Source organism: Equus quagga, chromosome 8 (assembly GCF_021613505.1).
Source record: "Equus quagga isolate Etosha38 chromosome 8, UCLA_HA_Equagga_1.0, whole genome shotgun sequence".
NCBI classification, from domain to species: domain Eukaryota; kingdom Metazoa; phylum Chordata; class Mammalia; order Perissodactyla; family Equidae; genus Equus; species Equus quagga.
In genome coordinates, this window is record NC_060274.1 from 18,919,978 (window position 1) to 18,945,817 (window position 25,840).

Here is a 25,840-nt window from a genome sequence, read left to right on the forward strand (position 1 = left end):
TGAGGAAGACTGGCCCTGAGCTAACGCCCATGCCCATCTTCCTCTACTTTATAAGTGGGACGCCTGCCACAGCATGGCTTGACGAGCGGTGCGTAGGTCTGCACCTGGGATCCATATCAGCAAATGCTGGGCCGCCGAAGTAGAACGTGTGAACTTAATCAGTGTGCCACCGGGCTGGCCCCAAGTTGTCCCATTTTTTAATTGTATTGAGTGTACCTGAGACATCTGAAGCTAGATTGATCATTGCCTACCTGTGAACGCATCTTGTCTATTTCTCATGGATGCTTACAGGGAGGGAGAGACGGGGGAATTTAAATCCTTGGCGTTTCATACTGTATGATTTGTATTTATCTGTCTTCAGGTTCCACCACCCTTCCCTCTGCAGTCTCCATCCAGGGACACTAAACCCAGCAAGTAAATCTATCATTTCAGATACTGAACTTTTTAGTACTAGAATTTTCATTTTATTCATCATAAAGTTTCTATTTTCTCTGCTGCTATTCTCCACCTGTTCACTCACTACAACAATTTTTCCTTTCAGTACTTGAACATATATGGGCAGGCGCTTTAAAATCCTTCACCACTAACTTCAACATCTAGGTCACCTTGAGGTCTGTTTCTACTGATTGATTTTTTTTATTCTTGATTATGGGTCACAGTTTCCTACTTTTGATTTTGAATCTTTACTTCACATACTTGGGAACTTTTGATTGAATGCTGGGCATAGTGGATAATACGTAGAAGGGAGTCTGGATTATACTGTCAACCTTAATAGGTGTTGAGTTTTGTTCTGCTATGCAGTTAAATTACTGGTGGATCCTTTTGGTTTTATCAGGTTTGGTTTTACTTGTTTGAACTTAGTTCTAGGGTATGGTTTTTACACTAAGAAGTGAACCTTACTCTTAAGGAGTGGCCTTTTTGGGATATCAACAGAATGAGCAAGGTGCTTGACAAGGTCTAAGTGCAACAACTCCTAACATTGCATGACCACGGGGATCACTGGTCAGCTCGCAGCCCCACAGCGGGTGGCTGCTACAAGGGCTGGTGGAGTCTTGCCCACTTGCTGCACAGCCCTGAGGCAAGGAGCTGGGCTGAATTCCTGCACAGACTTCCAGGAATCCCTTTCTGAGGAGCTCCTTCTTCAATTCCAGGCACTTTAGCACCCAGAACTCCAACCTCGGCCTCCTTCCCTCCATGAGATTGCAACTCCACTTGGGTTCTGCAGCAGAAAGCTGGGGAGATCGTGGGGCTCACCTCGTGCTTCTCCTTTCTCTCGAGGAGGATGGTCCTGGAATGCCTGTTGGTCAATGCCTGGAACGAAGGCTAGTTCCCAAACCTAAGGTCTAAAACTGAAGTTTAGGATAAATGTTTGAATCTTTCAATTTTTGTGATGACTTCCGGAGAATATACTTGTTTTCAGGTCTGTTTAGTCAACCTGCTTGGTGGCAGGTCCACAAGAGGGAGACGCACCTCTGAGAACCGCTGGTCAGTCCTCCTGGCTGATCCCCTCTACTCTGCCATAGTTTGCGATGAAGCAGCCTTTATCCAGCAATTTTCTGATGCCCACATTTTTACTTCTCAGGAGTCTCAGAAGCACTTGCCAACCCAGTTACCTTGCCAGCTGATTTCGGCGCACTCATAAAGGAACTTCTGCTCATGCTTTGAAGCTACTCAACTTCCCCTGAGGCCTTCAAACTGAGGATGTGACTTGAACGAGTTCTTGGAAGACAAACTGTCTCTCTCTGCTTCAACTGTGTATTCTTCAACTCTTGCCCCGTCACTCAGCATCTTCCTTGCTTTGAAATCCTTTGTCACTGCAATATAAACTAGTTCTCTTTTTCTATGCCTTTGTCCACAGCAGAAACAATGGGAACAGCAGTACAGAAGTTTCTTCAATCTGAGGAAAACTGACGTCAGAGATATGTTCTCAGCAGGCTGTTAACCTGAGTCTTTGTTCTGTCTTCCTGTAAACCCGCCTGAGAACATCAAGCTGGCTGGCTGAGTAAGCAGTGAAGAGCTGCATCTGCTTGGCAGGAATCATGAGGTTAGACCTGATCACACCAGCCATGTCTACGGTGGTAGTTTCAATACCAAAGAAAGAAGATGCTCAGGAGAAGCAACCCTCAAGGCCAGAGGACTGCCTGGACCGTGATACCACTGACAAAGCTTCATCATGGCTGACGCTTTTTAGTTCTTTGCAAATGTAGAAATCTTATAAAGTTTCTCATTTATAGAGATTCATATTGCTTCTTTGAAATTAAACAGATGTTTTATAATTTTCCTTTAGTTTTTCTACCCACAGTGTTCCACATCTTATATTTCTAAGGAAAGTTTCTTAAAAGAAAGGAAACCGAAGCATAACTTCTGCTTTTTACAATGTGACTTTTATAGTAAACGGCGTACCAAGAATAAAAGGGAAAACGACATATTATCAGGACACTATGAAAAAGACGTGAAAAAAGGACACTGATCTTGGTTTACATGGAAAGCTTCCATAATTAGAATAGTGACAATATCACTTTTCCTGCCACCTGCAAAGATTCAATGCCACTCTCTTCAAGGATAATGTTGAAATGTATGCATGTTAAATAAAATAATCAGAAGAGTAAATAAGACTAAAAGTTAGCTTGTAGGATATGGCAAGGAATCCAAGGGGGAGAGTGGAACCAAGAAGATAAGAACCAAGTTTTTATCACTTATCACACATTGTTTTAATAGCCATTAGAACTAACAAAATCAGCGTCTATTTCCCATGCTAGACTATAAATTCCATGAGTTTAGGAACAGAATTTATCTTGCAAAATACTGCGTCTACGTCTGTGTCTAGCACTTAATGTGTGTTCAATAAAGATGGTGATGAATGAACAAGGAAATGAACAAACAAAAACTGTCCCTGGAATTTTACTTCTGTAAAAAGCTGAATTTCTTCACAAACACAATGAAACAGAATAAGAAGACAAATTAAATATCGGCGTATTAATCAAAAGGATGACTTTTGGAAATCCAGAGCACATATTCATCACCTGAAACGGAAGGGAATCTGTAAAGAGATACTAATACTTGTCTGCTAAAGATTTGGCTTTAACAAGTTCTTTAAGTCTTGAACTCCTAGAGCTTTTGTCTTCAATATTTTCCATAAATTCATAAAACTTAGTGTCTAGGATATCAGCATAATCAATCTCAGAGAGCATTTTCTACAGAATAAAAGGTATCGCGTAAACTTAACATAGTAAGCATTATAGCCTGAATTATTCCCCCCAAATTCCTACACTGAAGCCCCCAATCCCCAGTACCCCAGCATGTGACCTTATTTAGAGACAGGGCCTTTAAACAGGTGATTACATTGAAATGAGGTCATTAAGGGTGGGCTCTAATCCAGTCTGACTGGCTCTTATAAGGGGAGGAAATTCAGACACCCAAACGCACCAGGGGTGCACACGCATGGAGGAAAGACCACGTGAGGACACAGCGAGAAGGCGGCCATCTGCAAGCCGACGAGAGAGGCCTCGGGAGAAACCAGACTGCCCACACCTTGATCTTAGTCTTCTAGCCTCCAGAACTAGTCTAGAGAAAGTAAATTTCTGTAGTTTAAGCCACTCAGTCTACGGCATTTTGTCACGGCAGCCTCAGCAGACTACTACGATAAGCAATGGCAGAACAAAAATGGCCACATTAATAGTTCTGCTCAAATAATAGACAGCAAAGAAATGATTTCAGTAATGTAGCTTTAACTTGGACTGGTTTTCTTTCTGTTAGGAAGCTAACGGCAAGTTATTTCCAGTAAGATCATGTACATCCTCCTAACAAGACAAAGACGCTTCTATAGAGATAGACGCTTACAGTAAGAAATAGGATATAAAACACAGACTTTGCTCAGCAGATTTTATTACGAAACTTGACAGAGAATACATTTGGAAATAGAATTAAAATTTGAATACATATTATGCTATACAGTTCAAATTTTAGTCATCCTGAAAAAGAAAAAGAAATTAGAGGAACTCAGACTTGTATAATGGTTTCAAAGTACCTGCCTATGAAATTTAGTTCTTGACCAATTAAGGGCAAGTAATAATCTTCCTTCAAAGCAGAAAATATTAAAGTTACCTGTAAAACTGGTATTACTGCACACTTGACTCATCTTCTCTTTCAAGATGAGCTTCTATACTTTCAACGGCCATATCGTGGACTAAATATAAAAACGAACTTCTATAGATGTAACAGCCACATTTTGCATTGAATATTGGGGAATATAAAGTAGAAATATCACTACTAATTTGAGTTTTATGATGAATTAGGATAATTTTATATATTATATAATTATATATATATATATATATATATATATAACAACATACTACTTAATTTGATACATACCTTTTCATTCATAGGCAAACTCTAAATGGACTTTTGAGAATTTATTTTTCAACTTGAAATTATAAAAAAAGTGGGAAGACAGTACAAGAAAAAGAGACCACACAACATGAGAGCAGGGACACGCCACAGGAAAACAGAGCTGAGAGACCTGGATCCTGGTCCTGACCGGATCATCACCTTGGAAAATCACTTTGTATGTGACTTTAACTTCTTTGAGACTCAATTTATTTTCTTGAAAAATAAAGGGGTTTGAGCTGCTTTAAAATTGTAGAATTTAATGAGTTAGTGATTTAGAATATAATGACTAAGAATAAATTTGTGTTAGAAGACTTTAAAAAAGGAATCACTGGGACTCACGTACAAGAGAACTCAGGAAAACAGCACATGGACTAACGAACATTATCTTCATTTAAACTGACTTCAAAAATTCAGTTTTTGCTAAGAAAGAAAATTAATCATTACCCAGGTAACTTCTAACTCAGAATCTGAGAGATAAAAAGGGCGTCGGAGTATAATCCTCTCTGTACTAACAAATACCACACGGAAACAATCTAGCACAGAGCCTAGAACTCAGGAGGTGTGTGTTCCACAGAGCTGTCACTGCCACTGGCTTCGACACACAGTGAAGTCACTACACCTTTGAATCTTTACTCTTTAGTCTGTAGTACTGTTTCCCCCTCATAGCTTCACCTAACCAGTTTGATAATCATGCCTTCTACATGAAAATTAGTAATAAAATGGGACATGGGCAAGGCTGTAGACTATAGGATCCAGTTAGAAATCTAGCGTCAGAACGAAATGGAATCATAAGCAAACAGAACTAATGATCTTTAGAAAAGGAATCACGTAGTTTCAAAATCCACCGAACAACGTTAGTATCTGGACTATATCATACTAATGAAGTATTAATCAAATTTTTCATGATATTCTTAACAAAGAGATAGCTTTTAGGACTATTTCTATACAAACTTAAAATAACAAAAATCTCTGCACAATTTTATACTTTCAAAGTTTTATAAAGTATAAATAATGAGCAAATAAAAAATTGATAACCAATCTTATTTTCTAAATGATTTATGGAAATTGCTAATACTACAGGAAAGTTATTGATTTTGGAAGTGCTGGTCACTAAGATTTTACTAATAAAAATTAATCAAGAACAGGCAAAGCAAATCACTCTATGTGTATGACATGCACAGATCCTTCTTTAGGGATGCCGCAATTGCATTATATTCTACTATATTTTTGCCGTTAAACTCATAAGACTAAAGTTTTGTCTTTTCAGGCTGCTGTTCTTACACACGAACAACGAAGTCACCGTCAGTATCGTTCAACTGAGTTAGCCGCCAGTCAGGAAACAAGCTAGGCAGAAGCTGGGCAGACGGGTCGGGGATCTACTGTTCGCTCTAGTAAGCTTCCCTTGAGCCTCGTCTTTGAGTAAGGGAGACCTCCAGGCACTGGACATGGTTGGGTGATGGGAACCAAGATAACATCCATGATCTGGTGCTGGAACAGAACTTCTTATAAACCATCTTGTTTTTCAGGTTACCATGTAGACAGAACAGGGCTATAACCAGATTATCTAGTTACAAATCACACAACGGACTTGTTTCTGAATCCTTACAGCCGTCAGTAAATTGTCTTAAGAGGTAAGAGAGAACAGTGTTGAAGAGGACACACAGTGGAGTCGCTCTCCCCGGGTGAACATCCTGGCTGTGTCACTCCATAGCTGGGTCACCAACAGGTACATCACTTACACTCTAACTCTCAGTTTCCTCATTTGTAAAATAGGGAAATAACAGTAAGTAGCTCAATGATGTTACTGAGCGGATTAAATAAGAAAAATTATACATAAAGGGCTGGCACAGTGCCAGGAAAATTGTAATTGTTAAGTACCCTTTAAAAAAAATTATGGTCATTATCTCAGCTATCTCAGATGTACTGTTGGGCAGTAAAGAATAAAAGCGTTCATTTTTCATGCTTGGGCTAGACTGTTAGAGAGCGAAGGGCATCCTGCACCCCCTCCCGCGCCCCCTGCCCTCTCCGACGACACCAGCAGCAGGTACTTTAAAAGAACAGGCGACACTCAGAGACAAGGTTTCAGAGCCAAGACACTCAGCTGGACTTCCACGCAAGGCGGTCCTTCCACCAGCGCACACCTTGGCCCCTGCAAAACTGCCTGAAGCTGACGCTACAAATGTCTGTGGACTGAGAGAGGGCGGTGACCATTTTCTGAGTTTCGGGCTACTTCAGAGACAGTGCGGGACCCGACGATGGGGAACACGGTGAGTTCAGAGCGCTCACGGAGTCCTAGCACTACTGTGAGACCACAAGCCCCACACGGAAAACACGCCTTACAGAGAGGGCTTCAGGAGGTGCCATGAAGCTTATTCCTACGTTTCATTGACATTTTATGTGTTTTTCAATGACATATTTTATGGTCAGTCTTATTACAACACTAGACACTAATGTAGGGAGACTTTTTAAACAGTCATTTTTTAAACTGCAGAAACTCTTACAGTCTAAAATGGGGCAGTCTCCATTTGAATGAAGAAAAAATTAAGAAGCGAGCTTTCCTTCTATGTACTTCGGGATACTCTTGGGATTAAAAAACTCACTGAAAAGTTCCAACCAAAAACAAACAAAATTATATAAAAGAGATATAAAAGTGGTTTCTGAAGATGAAAAATTATGTATAACTGTGTAACTAACATAACTTTGAGAAGTTGAATAAAGTTAACATTTCCCAAAACATATTAACTACAGAAACTGGCATGACAGAAGAAAAACTTGCCAATAACATAGTAAGAAAGCAAGAATGTTATCAAAGCACTATCCTTCCAATGGAGTCCTCAGTCCTAAGAAATTTATTATTTGAAGGCTTTCAAATATTCAAGCTCAGACATTTCATATTACATATTCTATTCAAAACACAGGGGAAAAAAGAAAGTGAGTCAATACATTTAACAAAGCAAATGCAGTCCCATCACCAAAAATCAGACAGAGAAATTATTCAAAAAAATTTAATTATGTACAAAGTCCCTTTCATGCAAGGTAAAATTCCTAGGTAGTTAAATTCTAGAAGTTCTTTGGTAAACTACGTGTGGGGAAAGTCCCTTTAACTTTTTACATTATATGACAGTAAAAGAACCTCTAATGGACTCTTAAGATAGAACATATCATAAAGGGAACTGGTTGAAAAAATATTTTGCTATAGTGCTAGTACATAATTAAAGTGATTTAACTACTGCCAATTAATTCACTAAAAACCCACAAATATAAAGAGGTAAATAATCGATTTTCCATAAATGAAGAGCCCTTTGCCCAAGAATAAACCACCTTATTTAAAAAATGACCAGAGATGCTAACAGTCAGCCAGCGTTAAAATGACTAAACAGGGTTCAATTTACAACATGCAGACAATACAGATGCTACTTCTAAACATTTTTGCATTTTACTGTATATTAAACTTTATCAGTTAAGAAAAAGTAAAACTAGTCCAGCTGCCTAGAAATTCATCTAATTTAATACAATTCAAGGAATATGTGGTGGGAGTTTTGGGGGAAATAAGTAATATCATAACAGTATAGTCAAAATTCTGGATCCAAATCAAAGATTACATTTATGCTTTTTGTAAAACAGTGTTTCTCAAGCCTTCATAGAATATGCAAATTTCTATGACCAAAAAACCCTAGCTTGATTAAGTTCTCAAAATTTCATTACATATTTAGACCCTCAATTTTAAACTTTGAAAACCTTGGACTGAATAACTCATTTCAAAGTATATTCATAAAAATAATCAAAAGGATTATTATAAAATACTCTTTATCAGTCATTTTTACTTGGGTGGGGGGAGGTCATAGAAAATTCTCATTTAACCCAGGGGAAGCACAGATTACAGACTAAAAGAGTCAATCTTTTAGAGAACCATTACCTTGAAATTTGGGGTATTGAAAATGTGAAGAAAATGGAATAAAGGTAGAAAAAATACAAAAAACACTAAAAAGAAAAAATATTTCAAAACTTAGAAGTATAAAAACTGTACTATTGATGACATAAATTGAACCCTGCTTTATTTTAAAATAAAGCAAAAATAAAAATTAATAGAACAATTCACACTGTAAGTCAGAGGAAGAAAGGCAACCCCAATTTAACTGATTTTAATAATTATTGCCCCAATGAGTTTAGAAGAAACACAGCCCAAGAGATTATTGTTTAGCATAGGAATAACAAATTAATATATACAAAATGCAATGCACGAGATAATTTTCTGGTGTTGAGTTAGCATTGCATATAGCAAGGATGAGAAACAAAATAGAAATTTCTATTTCCTACCTATATCACTGGCTACCATCTTGGAAAACTTTCTGCTTTTGGTCTTCACTGAAAATAATATTTTGATATAAAATGTCAAAATCTATTCAAAGTAAACTAAATTAATTAAACATAATTAAAAGAAAATACTTTAAAATAAAGATACTATACCCTTTTCTATAAAATTATTCATTTTTTGTTCATCATCTGAATTGTGTGGTGATGAAGAACCTACACAAATGAAGACAATGGAAGGAACAGGCACATGGTCAGTCACAAACACTGAGTGGTCAGAGGGAAAAGCACAAGCAAAACAATGTGGTGACCTCTAAAACAAGTTTCCACACTACTGGCCACAAGGAAATGTCCCCCCACCCAAGTTAATAACAATCCTCATAATATTACAGTAAGAATAGTAATCAGTAGTGCATTATCTTTCACAGTAAACCAATTCCTAGTTTATATAAACATTAACTCTAATCTGTAATAATTTTTGCATAAGTCACAACCATTTGGCAAAATCTTGGTATGTTAGAGAACAGATAAAAGAAAAATATAGGTAGCAGTTAATTAACTGTTTCTGAAAGGAAACGTAAAAATTCTTAATATTATTTAACTGAATAAGATTTATCTCGTAGAACTAAGAATCCTGTACAAGTACTATATTTAAAAAATTTATTCTAGAGTTAGCTTTCTAGATACAAACTTTAAAATCATATATAAATTCTACTATTACCATAGAGATCTTTAAAATACTGAGGATAATACTTAAAATTTTAGATAGGTTCAAATACATATTTACTTAAATTTAATGAGGTAAGAAATATTTAATTTTATTTTGGCTGTAAGTTCCAATAAGTTTATCTAACATTTTTATAATTAAGATTTTATTTGTCCTTTTTCCTTAAAAAATGGTGTTTCTAATTTTTCATAGTATTTCTTTAATTTCTAACATAAAACTTTTATTATGAATGCAATTCTAAGTAGCATTCTAGTTGACGACTTTCATTAGAATCAAACTATTCTTTATAACACATCCCAAATGATATCTCACCAATTAAATTTTTTGCAGTCTCCCCAGGTATAAGTCACTTCCCCTCCTTTGAACTCCCATAATATCTATCTGTATACTTCTCTTATGATGTTAATCACTAATACCTTATATTTTAAGTTTAGACACATCTGACCTTTGCCACTGGACTGAACTTCTGAAAAGCTGAATGAATAAAGCTTTCCTGCTAGAAGCAAATACCTAGAACACAACTGGAAGTAAATAAAAAGGTTTTTCTGTACTTTTTTCCTTTTTATCCCAGTGAAAGTGCTGAACCTTAATAAATAAACAAGGTCAAAATCTGACCTACCCATCCCCTACAAAATTGTACCTTTTCTCTTTGGCCAGGTGGCCAATATCGTTGTAGTTTCTTATCAGACCAAGTAAAGTCTGCCAACATTGGCAGGATCCAGCCACTTCTGTAATAGTCTTAAAAGATTACTCTTTAAAAACCAAATACTTTTTGCTAAATAGCATTTATAGATCCTCATAAATCCTATATCCAAAAATATCACAAAAGTAACACTGAGCTCAGTAATGTTTCCAGAAATAAAAATAGGCATACTTGCTTTTCATATAAATATAATTCAGATTTAAAGAAGATAATGGTTATAAGATGTTATATATATTTTAAAATATGATCGTCATCTCTGATACTAAATAGCCACATGAATGTGCAAAAATTTATTAATACTTGTTTTATTTGATATATTTCATATTAAAGCAACAGCAAGATAACATATCTGAACATGAAATATATAATTATAAAAATGTTTAGCATTTCCAACATAAAAATAGGCAATATAAGCTGTAAAGATAAATAAAACAAGCAGATTTATTTTTCCCCTAACTGAAAATGCCTACCACAGGTTGTCCTATTTTCTATGAGAATTCATGAAAAAGGTCCAAAAATGTTTTCAGCATAGCCTACTTGAATATATTTACCAAATTACTACGATTAAATAAACATAGAAAACATCTACAGCTTTTTGTTTTTTCTAGGGCACATGGCAACTCCTGTAGGCACCATTTATATCACAGTCTTTGTGGTCCCAGGTTTTTTTTCAATTTCAAATAACCTAACAAATTTTTTATCATTCTAACATATATATTTATATATATATTTTTAAATGCAGTACTAGAGAAAATTCAAACATTATTAAAGTGTCCAGTGAAGCAATCTGAGTTCTTTGAAATAAAGATCAAATGGAGATGGCAGAAATAATTCTCTGTAAACTCAAGAAGGCAGAATTAATTTTCTATTTCAGAGAGAATGATGGTTTATTTAAAAATAAATTAAAAGGGCAAACTATATTCATTACTTAGATTTTCTCAGGATAATTTTTGAATAGAGCTTTGATATTGATTAGCTAAACTGTTTCTTGATTATGTGATTTAAAAGCTTTTCAAAAAACTTCCCCTTCATCCATATGTATTATTTTGAGTGAATACATTAGTTGTGATAAAGGGCAGGTGGCTACTTTTCATTTCCATAGTAGTGGTCCCTCTCAGTGTGTACGAGGAACTCAGCTGAACTTCCAACCCACTTTTAGTCATTTCTTCTTTTCTTATAAATACAAACATTGTTTTCCATTAAGTATGTTGGTTCTAATTATCAATATTGTATCATTTAACTATCTATTTATTTATTCCCCACCACTCTGCAGAAACTATGTGAGGTTAGGAACTTAACTACTACTCTCATGGTTTGAGTAACAGGATCCCCTTGGGGTTCTTCTGTCTCAACTCAAACTCACCCCATTCGTTTTTCGTTTTCGATCATCCTAAATTAGTAGATTTGCATGTGCTGGTGAGAGGAATGATAATAAATTATTCCTTTATTTCCTCATCAGAATGCTAACAGAGACGAAGGCAAAAAAGTTACAAATGTACAAAGACTAAGACAACAGGACAGTGATAGACAGCAAAAGTTACTACTATTTATAAGTGGGTAAGTAGCGAAAGGCACAAGCTGTAGGAATAGTGTCAAAGGGGTGGCTTTCTAGAATTTTCTTCTAGTTTCTCTCGTACTTCTTAGCCCTTACGCATGACTGACATCTATCTCCTGCTGCACGAAACACATTTCAGGCACAATTACTGTCTACTAAAGTGTGATCTGTTTTTTGTAAAAGCAGTCTTTCCTGACATGCAGAATGGATATAATTCTTCAGAGAATTCTTCTCTTTCAGAGCATAATCAAAGACTAAACTAAATACACTAAGAGTTTTATATCTAAAGATGAGAATTTGAGATTTAGCAATGATTTTTGAGGTCACAATTTTTACTTTGCATTTCACTCACTGAGAGAGAAACAATAAAATACCTAGTGTCATATAAACTTCTGCATATTAAAACTACACTATGTTTTCACAGGGACCAAAGATAACAACATACTTGAAAATGGTGAACGATATTGGAGCTTCTCAGGTATGAAGAAGAAAGAATTTGGAGGGTTTTTACCTTTATGCACTTTTCATATTTATATACTTAGATTTAAATATACTTTTATACTTATCTACAATTACCTCTTTTAAGGTTATTTCAAAATTGTTAGATATATACACCTATTGAAAGTTTGGCTTAGAATAAAAAGGAGTGGTAATTTATTTGGGCTGAATCTTGCTGTAACACTTTTGATGGTCACTGAATATGTTAAAAGATAATGTATTACACGTCCAAATTATCCAATTTGGCTAATAGCCTTAACATGTTGACAACTGCATTCACAAGGCCTTTATGGAAAGAGAGACGATCAGAACCGTATTATATGCAGTTGGAGGAAGCTATTTTAAAATATAATTTTTTAATCTTTTAAAAAATTAAAATAATTTTTAATTATTTTAATTAAATCAATTATTTAATAAAGATACTCTACCACTTTCTATAAAAGGGTAATAATTAAAAGATATTATAATTCTACATTCAGAATAACCCTAGTCTTGTGAGATGTGAAATGCAGTCACTTGCTCCATATTGAATATTCACTCCAACTTTATTCTACCAAGATTCAGACTCAATATTAGGTGCTAATTATGAGAGAGACTCCTATGGCTCCATATGTTTTATTAGTTTAATGAGTGAACTTAAATATGAAATTTAAAGATTAAAAAACCAGAAGGTGGATATATTTTAAGAAAAGAAATGATTAACTTGTGCATTATCAGGAAAATGTAATTTTAAAAAATCACAAAAGCTTTTGCAGTCCTAGATCTAATAAAATGCTAAACTGAAATATGAGGGACTAAAGTAAAATGGACTTCTCAATATTCCTCATTCTTAAAATTATTTCTGACGTAGTAAGTCCAGCTATGGAAGGATCAAAGTCTGTCTAAAACAGTGCTACTTTATGCGAAGATCAATCTTTCCAGGAGAAAGCTGATGAAAATTCCCAGCAAGAATTATCTAATAAATACAGTACTTAAAATTATAAAGTCGACCTTATTAAAAAGATTAACAAAATTTCAATCCACCAAAAAAATAAATAAATTCAGGATCCTCTTAACCTTAAGAGGGCTCAAAAGATACTAAAAGTAATGCTCCTCTGAAAAATTAATATACACACAGGTCACATAAGGACTATACACGGACAAGAAAGGACAACTGCTTTAATATAGCTCTAAAATTGTATCAGATATTACTTTGATCAAAAACAAAAACAGATATAACTAGACTACAATTATTCTGTCTACAGTTACTATTAGGTTATAAGCGTTAAAATCTTTCCTAAGATTCAAATGGACGCTATTCATGGATAAGAGCACTGTTCTACCAGATGATGTCAGGCATGCCTCTGGCAGATAACTAAACCATTTGATCCAACTGTAAGAAGTAAAATATATTTTCCCTTAAAAACTGTAAATATTAGAAAGCTAAGTAAACAGTTACATGACTCAACAGGTAATAGCTGTGGATTTCTTTTCATTTAATGAGAATGCAAAGAATATAGTTATCATTTTAAGAATCAATATGGGACACAAAAGTTCCTTGTAGGTGTATTTTAAATGCTTATCTATAAAAAGGAATATTGATATGCGATATTGGCTTGTGTAGCATTATAATTATTAATGAAATAAAAACCAAATTACCAGAAGTCGGAGATTTGCAGCGATCCTCTGGGACTGCCGTCCCTTCACTGATATCGCACAGACCTGCTGAAAAACAAAACCAAAAACCAAATCACACCACAAGTTCATGTGAGTGCAGCTTCACCTCCCATGTACAGTCCATACTTAATGATTGTCCGTTCCAACAACCCAGCAGACCGACAGACTGCGCTGGCACTGCGCTCCTCAGTGCTGAGACAGGAACGGAGTAGCATCGTGATATTAAATCAACTCCAGCTAACACAGCAGCCATCAGTTAAACAAATTAGACACAACTTCCAAAAGAGAGAGTTTGCTATTCTTCAAGGACATTAAACATAATGCAGGACTTTGTTTAAAAGCAGTAATTTGAAGGAATATGATATACTTCTTATTGGGTTTCTCTTGAGGGAGAATAAATACCTGGTAATAAATTTGGTAATTTTTACATCATAGGGACCAGACCCTGAACTCAAACCTCAAAGTGGTCTCCCGCTAAGTATGTCTCAAATACCTTCCTTAAATATTTTTGAATAATAATTAAGAAAATACTTTATACCTCTAAGTCTGGAATATTTTACATATTGCACATTACTTATCTTGTAGGGTTATACATCTTAAAAACTATACCATCACATTTTTTAAAGAGCTCTAAAGAAATACTTTCTTTTCACAGATATATATGAATTATATGAAACCAACCTATCTTAAAGGATGGCCTAAATTCTTAGGAGAAACCATAGCAACATATTTAATGCTGCAGACAAGAACTAAAAGACATGGCAAAATGCAAAGTAAACAATTAGCATGGATATTAATTTGCTTGGTGACTAAAATGAATTCTTGCAAATTCTTGAAAAATTATAAATAAACACACATCAAGAGTTTCGGAAAGCTGGGTCACAGACAGGGGCCACATGTCTACGCCTCAGAGAAGTTAAGTATCACGTCAACATATGTGCACATATGACCAGAATCTGTTTTTCCATTCTTCTGGTAAAAGACACAATGTCACAACCTCTACAGTTGCTAAGAAAGCTTTTACAGTAACATTTTCAGAGAACATCGAGCACTGAATTAGCTTATGAGAACTGTTTTCTATTTTAAAATATTATTTATCTTCATTGGGTATGAAGTTTTTGAATGACAACTAGTTTTTTCTTCTTCTTAACTTTCATCAAACTAATAGTTTTGGGGAGAAAACCCTAGTTTTTATAGTTTTAAGATGATAGATGTAATTATAGGTATGCATTTGATCTTTGACAAAATATTTATTTATATAAATGAACTTTTTCTTGATAGGACACTAAGATAGCAGGTCTTTAAATAGTATTGGTACATGAAAACTACCTAAGTGTCCATCTATGGATGCACAAAGAAAATGTGGTATATGTACATATAATGGAATATTATTCAGCCATAAAAAAGAATGAAATTTTGCCATTTGCAACAACCTGGATGGATATCGAGGGCATTAGGCTAAGGAAATAAGTCAGACAGAGAATGACAAATACCATATGATGTCACCATATGATCTCACTTTTTGTGAAATCTAAAAACAAAAAGCAAAAAACAAAAAACCCAAGCTTATGGATAGAGACAACAGATTGGTGGCTGCCAGGGGTGGGGGGGGGGGGGGGTGGGAGAAACAAATAAAGTGGATCAAAAGTTACAAACTTCCAGTCATAAAATAAGTCAGTCATGGGGGATATAACATATAGCAGGTCGACTATACTTAATACTACTATATTGCATATTTGAAAGTTGCCAAGCGAGTGGATCTTAAGAGTTCTCATCACAAGAAAAAAATATTTTTGTAACTATGTAAGATAAGGGATGTTAACCAGACTTCCTCTGGTGACCATTTTGCAATGTATACAAATGTCGAATCATTGTACGGTAGACCTGAAACTAACATAATGTTAAAAATCAATTATACCTCCATAAAAAAATAAATACATGGTAGTGATAATAAACTCCAGTATTACAATGAGCCTAGTACTGAATAAAAATAACCAATTTTGAAATTTTAAGCCTTCAGTATTTTGTCAACTGCTACTAAACACTATAAAAATGTACTATGTGATATAATTTCCATTCTTAAAATAGTCTAGGAAGAAACATTTAGGAAGCTAAATTAAAGAATGTGACAGAGATGATTTAATTTAGATATTAAATTACTGAATGAGCCAAGAACCACTTCACTGCCTTCCATCTGACTCAGGGTAAGAGCCGATGTCCAACCCTCCATGACTGGCTGATGGATATGATCCTCTGGTACATGGCTGTGGTGTAGCTCACTGTTCTCTCTGACTTGACCTCCTCTCCTTGCACCTGTGCACGCCCACATCCCTCTCTCTACCCTGGCCATGCTTACTCCTCACTGTGCCTTGGACTCCCCGTGTATACTGCTTCAGAGCCACTGTACTTACTCTCTTCAGTTTGAAGTGTTCTTTCCAAGGACCTCCTCATGGATAAGAGCTCTCCCACTTCCTGTAAATCTTTACTCAACAGTCACCTGGATACTCTATCTAAAATTTACCACCAGTGTCACTGATATCTCAAATCCCCCCTCATTTAATTATTTTTCCCTTTAGCACCATTATGCAACTTACTATATATTACTTATCTTTTTTAATTGTCCATCTTGTCCAGTAGAGTGTGAGTTTCACGAGGGCAGAGAGATTTTTGTCTGTTTCATTACTCGTAACAGTGCATAGCACATGGTACGTGCTCAGCTAATATGTGTGGAATAACTGAATGAATATATACGAAAGAATTTCACAGCATATATTCTAATCCTTCTTCTCTGTTACTGCCAGATTTCCTTCAACAAATATTCCAGCAATACAGTGATCTACGCTTTGCCCAAATGCATCCCAATCCAATTAGCTGGCTGGTAATAACCAACATTTACTAAGTGCTCATTATGTGCCAGATTCTGTTCTACGTGCTTGACCCATTTAACCCTCACTGGAGCCAAGGAGGTGGACAGATTATCCTCTTTTTACAGAAGAAGAAACTGAGGCACTGAGTGTTTTAGGGATCTTATTCAGTGGCAAACACCTAATTACTTCTACAGACAGTCAATGTCTTTGTCATCATCAGAGAGATTTTAACAGTCGAAAGTTGTGCACAGTTGGGTAAAAATTTGTTTTCTCTATAACCTGCTTTCAAAATGAGGAGGAAACACAATGGGTAATTTAAAATCTTCTACACTTCTCAAATAAGTACATTCAGCAGTTATGTCACATTACTGGCACACATTGAGTTGTGGTCACTAGTAACAGAACAACCACTTGAGTGCCAACAACACTCCACTCACAAGATGTGGTACGTTACATATGCTGCAGTCCCACTTGTCGATTACAATAGTAACTTTATGAGGGGTGATCCGCCCCACTTTACAGATAAGGACTCTGAGCCTCAGAGGAGTATCTTCTCTAATATCACACACATAAAAGGAGGGCTGAGATTTAACTCAGATCTGCCTAAACTAACATCAAACCTCCAAGCATGTTCACATGAACTAGTCTTGAGCCAATCTTCTATTCTGTGTGTATGTAATCAATCTTTATAACCTAAACACAGGACTTAACATTTACTGCTGATAAACTTCATTTCCTTGGTTTAATTTATGATTTCTACCTACAACTATCTTTATGGGTCTTTGCCATCAAATGTAGTAGTTACCCTTTAAATAAGGACAGTAAGAACGTCTTCTCTTTCAAATGTTTAAACAGGAAGCTTACTTTACTATTTAAAATGTTCAACAAAACATAATCATACGTTATTCAACATAATATATCCAGTAGCTGAGGGACACTAGGTCAAAGCTACTGTCAGGCCACAAACTGACCCACTAGGTTCTGTGGTTTAATCCAGGGGTTGGCAAACGTTTTCTGTGAAGGTTCAGATTGGTTTTTGGCATCAATCTGTCGCAACTACTCAGCTCTAACATTGTAGCACAAAAGCAGCCATAGATAACACACATAAGCAAATAAAGGTGGCGCTGTTTTAACGAATCTGTACTTGCAAAACAGGCATGGGGCCACATCTGGCCCACAGACAGGGTTTTTCGACTCCTGGCTTAATCGTTCTTGCAATCATCAAACTGAACTAGGTATGTAAGTCACTTCCACCTGTCTGGTTCACAAAAGCATCATGGAATTCTTATCAAATACCTGGTTAACTTCAGGAACACTATGCCAACAGGCTGCCATGAGCCATTAATGCAGTTACCAGATTAAAAAGTAATGCTGATTTCGGCACAACTTACTTTTTGTGAATTCCTGCTGTCTTTTACCCATATCTCTATTTTCAATACCCATACAAGGCACCAGCTACTTATCAAATCATTCCAGAAGTTTGACTGATTTGTACATCAAATTTATTGATTTGTAGAATATTTGACTTTCATCAACTGGGGGTACCATTTACAAATTCTCTTGAAATCTTTTTATTATTGCTTGGTCTGCTTTATTTACACAATGTAGCTTAGACTTTAATTTCTCTTTATTATTTTTCATATTTTCCAGAGAGAAATGTCATTCTTCCTAATGGAGAGCTGAGAAACAAAGCTATTTAATCCTACATTCTGTTTTTCAACTATCATTTCAAACCATCTCTAAAGCGGGGTCCTAATCCTTCTTTATATTTTCATTGTAACCAAACATTTTGCTATATTTCCAATTTTTTAGAAATCAGCCTTAATTCAACACAGTACTTAGTGATCTATGCAACATTTTTATCCATTCTTGATTGTATCCCTTATTTCTTATATAGTATCTTTCGTTTCTTATAATACACAAACACACAGAGAAATTTCAACTAGCACTACTGGGCTCCATAGCTATTTCTCTTTTGTGTCTTATTGAAGATACTGAAGACTTGAACGTAATTGCCATTGTACAGTCAAAAACTTCATTTTTAGATCCTCCTCTCCTTAACTTTTGAAAATATCTTTCTTAAAGTCTAGATACAGCTTTCTGTCTCTAAATTTCTCTCTTTATAATTATCAACTTCCAAGACTAAGCAAGCACTGTTTCTCAAGTGTCTATCGCTTCCACAGGACTAATTAGATCTTATTTGGGGTTCAGAATTATATTCAGAATAGAAATTTCCCTTTTGTGTCCTTTATTGAGTGAAAAAGTGGCCAGCAAAACAAGACATAAATTATCAGGTTTCACTTTCAGTGCATTTAAGACTTTCAGCAGATACACAGGGAGCTGAAATACTTGAGCACTCCTTGTCTCTGTGACAGTTTCATAATTTTTATCACGACAACACCGTACATATTTCAGTCAATAGGTCAACTGTATTTTAATACAGCCAGAAAACTTTTAAACTTAAAAAACAATGCTTTATCTTATAAAATAATTTCAGGAGTGACATCTTATTCTTTACGAAAATATATCAGCATCTATTAGTAGCAAAAAATTTCTCCATTCAAACTGATCTATAAAAAAGACAGAAGAACAATTTGATGGCATTTGGTCTACGTTTCAAGAACATATTATAAAATATACACTTTAGCAAGAATATAATTTTTTATATGAATGTAATTAAAGAATTTTAGTACCAATTATTCTCTATTTAATTTTATTCTAAATATAAATAACCATATTTTATAATTAAGGCCCAAATATTCTTAAGATGTTAAAGCATATTTTAAAATAATTTTCTTTTAATTTTTATTTAAAACATAATCCTAGATATTGTTAAAGTGAGCACAATAACCATAAGTAAATATCTTAACTCGATAAAAAAAAACTCAAATAGTTCTCATGTGCCTAAACATCTAACTCCTCAACATAAAATGAAACAAATAATAATATGAATAATACTTTGGGGTTTACTACAGAATAAAGCAGGAGGCAGTGAAATTTAAGAAAAAGATATTTTTTAAATCACATGGTAAAATTGGTCTCTATCCTTGGATAAATTTAGGTATTTCATTTCTAGCAATTTTATGTAAAGTATAATGAGATCTCAAGGAGAAAAGAAGTTAATTTTAGGAGTAATAAAATTTACCACAAGTTTGTTGTAAAATTGTTAAAAGTATTTCTTTCCCCCCAAAAACTTCTTCTCTATCATGACAATGCTCCAACTTACCAACACTAAACATTAGTTTCTTTGCTTTATAAAGAAACTGGACTGGAACACAAACACTTCAATAGCTGTGTTCATATACATATCATGAAATGAACTTAAGTAATGAGTATATTATTTTCGATACAGAATGTTCTAATAAGCTCTTTTAAAAACAATTGAGAAAAAATAATGATTTTACAGACAACAAACAAACACGTCGTGACTTTACTGACATGGAATAAATAACTTACTTAAAAAAGAGGAACGGAGTTTGTTCACAGATTCAGAATATAAGCTAGAAAGGCCGCACATGCAAGAAGCCATGAGCAGCACCCCTTAGTGCAGCAATGAAAAGGGGAAGAAAAAAAGGAGACAAAGGTACTAGGACGGTGTGGCTGGGACAGTAATTTCTGCTGAAGATAAGACAAGACAAAATGATCACACACACAAACAAAAATGGAAAATAAAAAGTTCATCCCTCAAGCCAAAGCCACAGTAAGGTCCAGATCCCGTCCCCTTTTGTTCCTTCTCCCATGAACTGTGACCCAGGCAGTATTAGCTGATAATGTCCGAGAGCACTGGAGAAATGAATCCCACAGAATTCTCGAGCAGAGGGACTGAGTCAGGAGCTGCAGACAGAGCTTCCCAGTGTTGCACAGCACCCCGACATTCTGCAAATGCAGAGTCGGCCCACACGGTTCCCACCAACCCCTGGGCCAGCTGGGCAGGTCCTGGGGAGACTGGAGCCTGCAGGCCAGTTGTGCTGGCACCTCATTAACACACCCCATGTGCCAGAGATCCAGTGCCCTTTTCTGTGTATGCCATGAGGTAAACAAACAAAGGCGAGGAGTACTGGTATAGACAGCCAACTATACAGTACTGAAACATTTAAAATTGACACAAATTACCTAGCAAACACAAAAGAATGCTATAAAGCGAATTCTTAGTGGATCTGGGGACGCACTGAATCAAGGCTATCTGAGAAGACTATATTTCACAGAATTCAAATTCACTTTTGAATCTCCTTTTTTTCCACATGGGAAATGATTCCTTTGAGTTAAATAACTGAAACAATGAATTGTTGGTCTCACAATACCAAACAATAAAAGGGGCAAAACTTTGAAACTAATTTTTGTTCTGTAATAACGGGAAGAATTTTCCTGTCATTATAATCTAGCTAAAGACGTCAGACACTGTGGTTGTTTCCCAATGTTAAATATAATCCTAACACGTTAAAAACAAAAGCAAAAATCTAATAACAATACAAAACAGACTCAAATCTTTTACTATTTCTGATAGTTTATACATATAGACTAAATCAGACAAGCTATTTACCTAACCGAAGTACTCATATTCACAGAAGTAACCTCAGCATTTTCAAAAATCCTAAAACTCAGGATTTTTTCTTTTTACCTCCTGAGGGTTGTCGAGATTTACGAGGAGACCGGGGTTCTCTCCGATAAGGATCATTGGAGCCATATAATTCAATAGTGCCCAGGTTGAGGAGCACTGCTTTCTGGAGGTAGTCAACCATTGCAATGCCATTACAATTGCCAAAAACCACCCTAGAAATAGGAAAAGAACAAATATTTTAGCATAAATAATTACAAGAAAATGTACTGTACTCTCTACGGCTGAAAAGGCAGCATGATGGGTCTTTCAGAAAATTTCTCTTTGAAACAGAAGATGAGCACAGACATGGAAATACAGGTTACATATGCCTTCTCATGGAACTCTGCAGATCTTCTGCAGGTATTATGGTTACAAATCAATATCATTATAAAAAAACTTGGCACAGGAGTTGAAACTTGATGAGGGACACAAATCCCCGTGCTGGGCAATACAACCATTTTTCTGACTTGGGGGCATGCTGAGCTCCTCAGCCCAAGACATTCCCTTCCACTGGGGAAGAGAGGACTACACCTTTGGGAAAGGCTGGTAATCCCTACAGTCAAGAGTAAAGAGGGGAAAGCACAAATCTTGGAGGCCTCCCTCTGGAGTATGCCAAATACCTTCTCAATTATGAATCAGGAACTACAAACCAAGCAACTAGGAAGAAAGGAATTTTACTCTTTTAAATCTCTTAAGCCACGAGTCAAAAACTGAAATGTAAGAGGGGCTACATAAGTGAGTAAAACAGGCCAGATAAGAGCTGGACGAGCTGGAGAGTGCACGACCCGTGCGAGGAGGAAAAGCTCGGCTGGGCTCCCGCTGACTGCTGCCTGCAGGAAGGGAGACTCCGTCAGAGCACCCCTTCAGCGGAAGCTCTACATACGGATTTTCACATTAAATAATCTTGGCAACTAGTTCAAATTTTAAAAATACACAAGAAGAGCTAAACGAGATACAACTGTGAGCCCAACAAGGCTTGAGATCAACTGATTTGCAACTTCCTACTGGTCCTTTTTCTTATATCCTGTTTGTTTCCTTCATGAATGTGGGCAGTAAAATATTAAACAGAAGGTTGTGTTCTTACATTGCGGGGTAGCAAATAAAGGACATGAGCGAAGACTATCTCAGACCGAGCCGGTCTTAGCTGGGCGCACAACTGCAGGAGACAGAGTTGGTAGCAGTGGCTACAAGGAGGAGGAAGACTGATGACAGAGTCCCTCAGGCTGGCATCATGGAAGGAGACAGTGACCCACACATGATCAGAAGCCCTGGGGCTGAACAGTTAGCATGTGGTCTCTCTTATACTACAATGTTGATTTTTAAAACAAACCAAAATAAATACTTTCTAAGTCTAGCATATTATAATAAAAAGTATGTACAATTAACACTATACACTTGAAGGCAGGAGCTGATAAATAAATATACCTGTAGTATAGATGAATATTTTACTAAACTATTACTACGTCTTTACAATTCACTCAAGTTAACTTTGTTAGACTTTCATTAGCCTGAGTACTACTATGAGAATTATTTCTGAGAGTATATATAGGAGAAGATATATCGACTTTAAACCTTTATCTCAAATAATTCATTGGTCCCTGAGATATTTAACTTTTCATCAGGAAGGAGTATAAGCACACCCAGAGTAAATTATTCAGAGCAGAATTATGTTCCAAATAAACATGAATTTGGTCTAAAATTAAAGTTAAACAACAATTTTTTTTTCCCTAAAGATTGGCACCTGAGCTAACAACTGTTGTCAATCTTCCTTTTTTTTCTGCTTTTTCTCCCCAAATCCCCCCAGTACATAGTTGTATATTTTAGTTGCGGGTCCTTCTAGTTCTGGCATGTGGGACGTCGCCTCAACGTGGCCTGATGAACAGTGCCATGTCCGTGCCCAGGATCCAAACCAGCGAAACCCTGGGCCGCCAAAGGTAGAGTGCGCAAACTTAACCACTCGGCCACGGGGCCGGCCCCTAAACAACAAATTTTTAAGTGATGCTATAATAAAGACCATTCTTTTTTAGTTTTAAAAATAAAAAAATACTATAAAGAGTCTGAGGAACACATAAAGGATACTCACAAGCCGTAGGAAGAATTGACTGCCAGGCTGGTTATTTGTTGTGGTGGCTCTCCACCCACCCACACCAACTGAATAACTAGTTCAGTCTGATAACCTGGAGACTGTTTAAGTGGTGAATTTTTAACTCTGTAATACAGGAAAACATAGCACCTTTTAACTCATCTTCAATTATCTTATTAGGCTATGTAATTATAAAGCCATGCATAAATAATATATAAAAATAACTTTATACACAAAATAATGCTAGATATTAAAAAATGTAAAAATTGGAATCTTGTCCTCTAGAAGCACTTAATCTAGTTGAAGATGAAACGTGTACATAAATAAGAAACATAAGAGATCATACGTAAGTTCCACTATTAAGTGGGGGACAGAGCGAGACAGGGAGAAGTGGGGAGGGGGGAGAGCAGGAGGGGAGGGGAGAAGAACGAAGAGAAGCAGCGGCCCAGGAATTAAGAAGAGGAAAAAAAGTTAGAAGAAAAGTGGAAGTTAGAAAAGTAGACTTAAAACTTACAAATATGGTCTAACTCAACGAAAACGGGCTAAAAACATAATGAGTTAAAGAACAAGTAAAAAAAAAAAGTGGGAAAGTAACTTGTGTGTGTGTGACCACTTCTATTATAAAAAAAAAATTGACTTTGACTTTGAGCTGATAGAATTTTTGAACACACAGACTCTTTCCAAAATAACTGCTGAATAGTGCTCAAAAAAATACTGCTTTTGCAAAACATAAGCAAACAAGATAAAGTAAAAGACCCATAGTCAAAGATTAACAAGTATGTAAGTGTGGTTACAGTGGAGGGGTGTGCGGTCATCAGCATAGCAAGATAGGCCAGGGCTGGACCCTGGAGGGCCTTCAAGGCCTGGCTGCAAAGGTCTGATGTTGGCAGAAAGAACTCGGGCTTTCGAAAAGCTGGAGTGAGAGTCCCGGCTCTGCCACTTACCCGCCACCTTCTTGTCTAAAATTGGAAATATTACCACCTAACCATGATATGAGGACATTGTCAGCGCCTAGGAAAGAGCCTTGCCAATGGTCAAATTACACAGAAGCAACACATTTTCATTATTAAAGAATTAAAGCCAACGAAGGTTTGGAAGAACTATTTGGGAAGATGAATTGGGTGCAGGTGAGCAAGGTGAAGCAGAACAGCGAGTCCAGTTAGGAAGTTCCTGGGATTCTCCTGACGTGAAACAGTCAGAAAAAGCTGGACTGGAGACACGTCATGAAGCAGGAATCAAAAAGGCTTGTAACATCCACAAAGGCAGAAACCCTGCAGCACTTTTAACACTTGAGCACAGAGAGGGTACTCAGTATTGAGTGGCTGAATGAATGAGCTGGAGGCTGACAGAGGCAGAGGAGGGGAGAAAAAGAAGATGGAGCGATTCTACATGGCCCTTCCCAAGCCCCCCAAAAAGACGTCAGGATGAAGAGCTGGCTTTACAGGAATGAGTGATGGTCATGGTGATGGTCGGGTCTTCAAGTGAACTACTCAGCAAACGGTCAGATGTGTTCCCCAGCCTCACGCACACTGAGTAAGTTCGTACAAAACTTACACTGGTTAACTCATGACAAGCACGTGAGGGGGAGTGTCCAAGGGGTTTATAAGGGCGTGAGACTTTCTAAGGAATAAAACTACTTAGACACAACACCTCTAATACTTGATCAGTAAACTTCAAACAGATTGGAAGATAAAATTTTTTTTAAAACATGAGCAATTTATTTTTTCTGTGACTACTTACACTATAAAAAAAAAATCTGCTTTGACTTTGTGAGAACATATTGATTGCACAGACTTTCTCCAGTTATTGCTCTTGTAAAACACATGCAAAGCCTGCTTACTTCAACAACTCTTGAGGCACTTGCCTTGGAGTGACAGTGTATGGAAGGACATCAGGAAGACTATTCAAATGTTGAATCTCCTGACACCAAACTCAGAGGTAAGAACCCTTTTGAATCATTTATTTGGTACTTCCAGTGAAGAAGACCATGACACCTGACCTTTGGCTGCGATATTTGCTAGACTCACTCTAAGTAAGAAAAGGGTCAGTATGTTGCCAATTTCAGGGTAAACATGAATCACTGGGGGCACCCCTAATACGAACTGAGTTATAGTCACTTCTGCCTGTGCAAACTCTGCAAGGCAATATACTCAGAACCGAACACTGGTTGAGGCAGAAGTTCTGATTCTTCTCAGGGAAACACCCACTAATCAGCTGCAAGTGTCCATCTCAAGAGAGAGCGATAGACTGAGTAGCATTTCATCTCCATCACAGAAAGCCTCTGTTGATATAAGCACAGGCCGAAGGGTGTGAGTGTGCTATTTTCTCGTTGTATGAATTGGGTAAGGCTCAAGGTAGTGCCCACCTTCTCTCTGGGATAGTTATTGTGCACATTAGATTAGATTCTCAAGAGCAGGAATAAGCATTAGGGATAATTTTAGAAGTGCACAC

At 36.4% G+C, this 25,840-nt stretch overlaps 1 protein-coding gene across 2 annotated transcripts in view; it reads right to left on the bottom strand.

Moving 5' to 3' along the window:
• Positions 1 to 25,840, bottom strand: part of STXBP5 (syntaxin binding protein 5) — a 162,476-nt gene that overhangs the window by 29,940 nt on the left and 106,696 nt on the right. The window contains exons 17-21 of one of the 2 annotated variants that reach the window (XM_046669152.1): positions 23,390 to 23,515; positions 21,328 to 21,479; positions 13,825 to 13,890; positions 8,860 to 8,919; positions 8,710 to 8,757 (exon numbers count right to left, since the gene is read on the bottom strand). In XM_046669152.1, coding sequence (XP_046525108.1) covers positions 8,710 to 8,757; positions 8,860 to 8,919; positions 13,825 to 13,890; positions 21,328 to 21,479; positions 23,390 to 23,515 — 452 coding nt within the window. The remainder of the gene's footprint in view (positions 1 to 8,709; positions 8,758 to 8,859; positions 8,920 to 13,824; positions 13,891 to 21,327; positions 21,480 to 23,389; positions 23,516 to 25,840) is intronic. The other variant, XM_046669154.1, reaches the window with a different exon arrangement.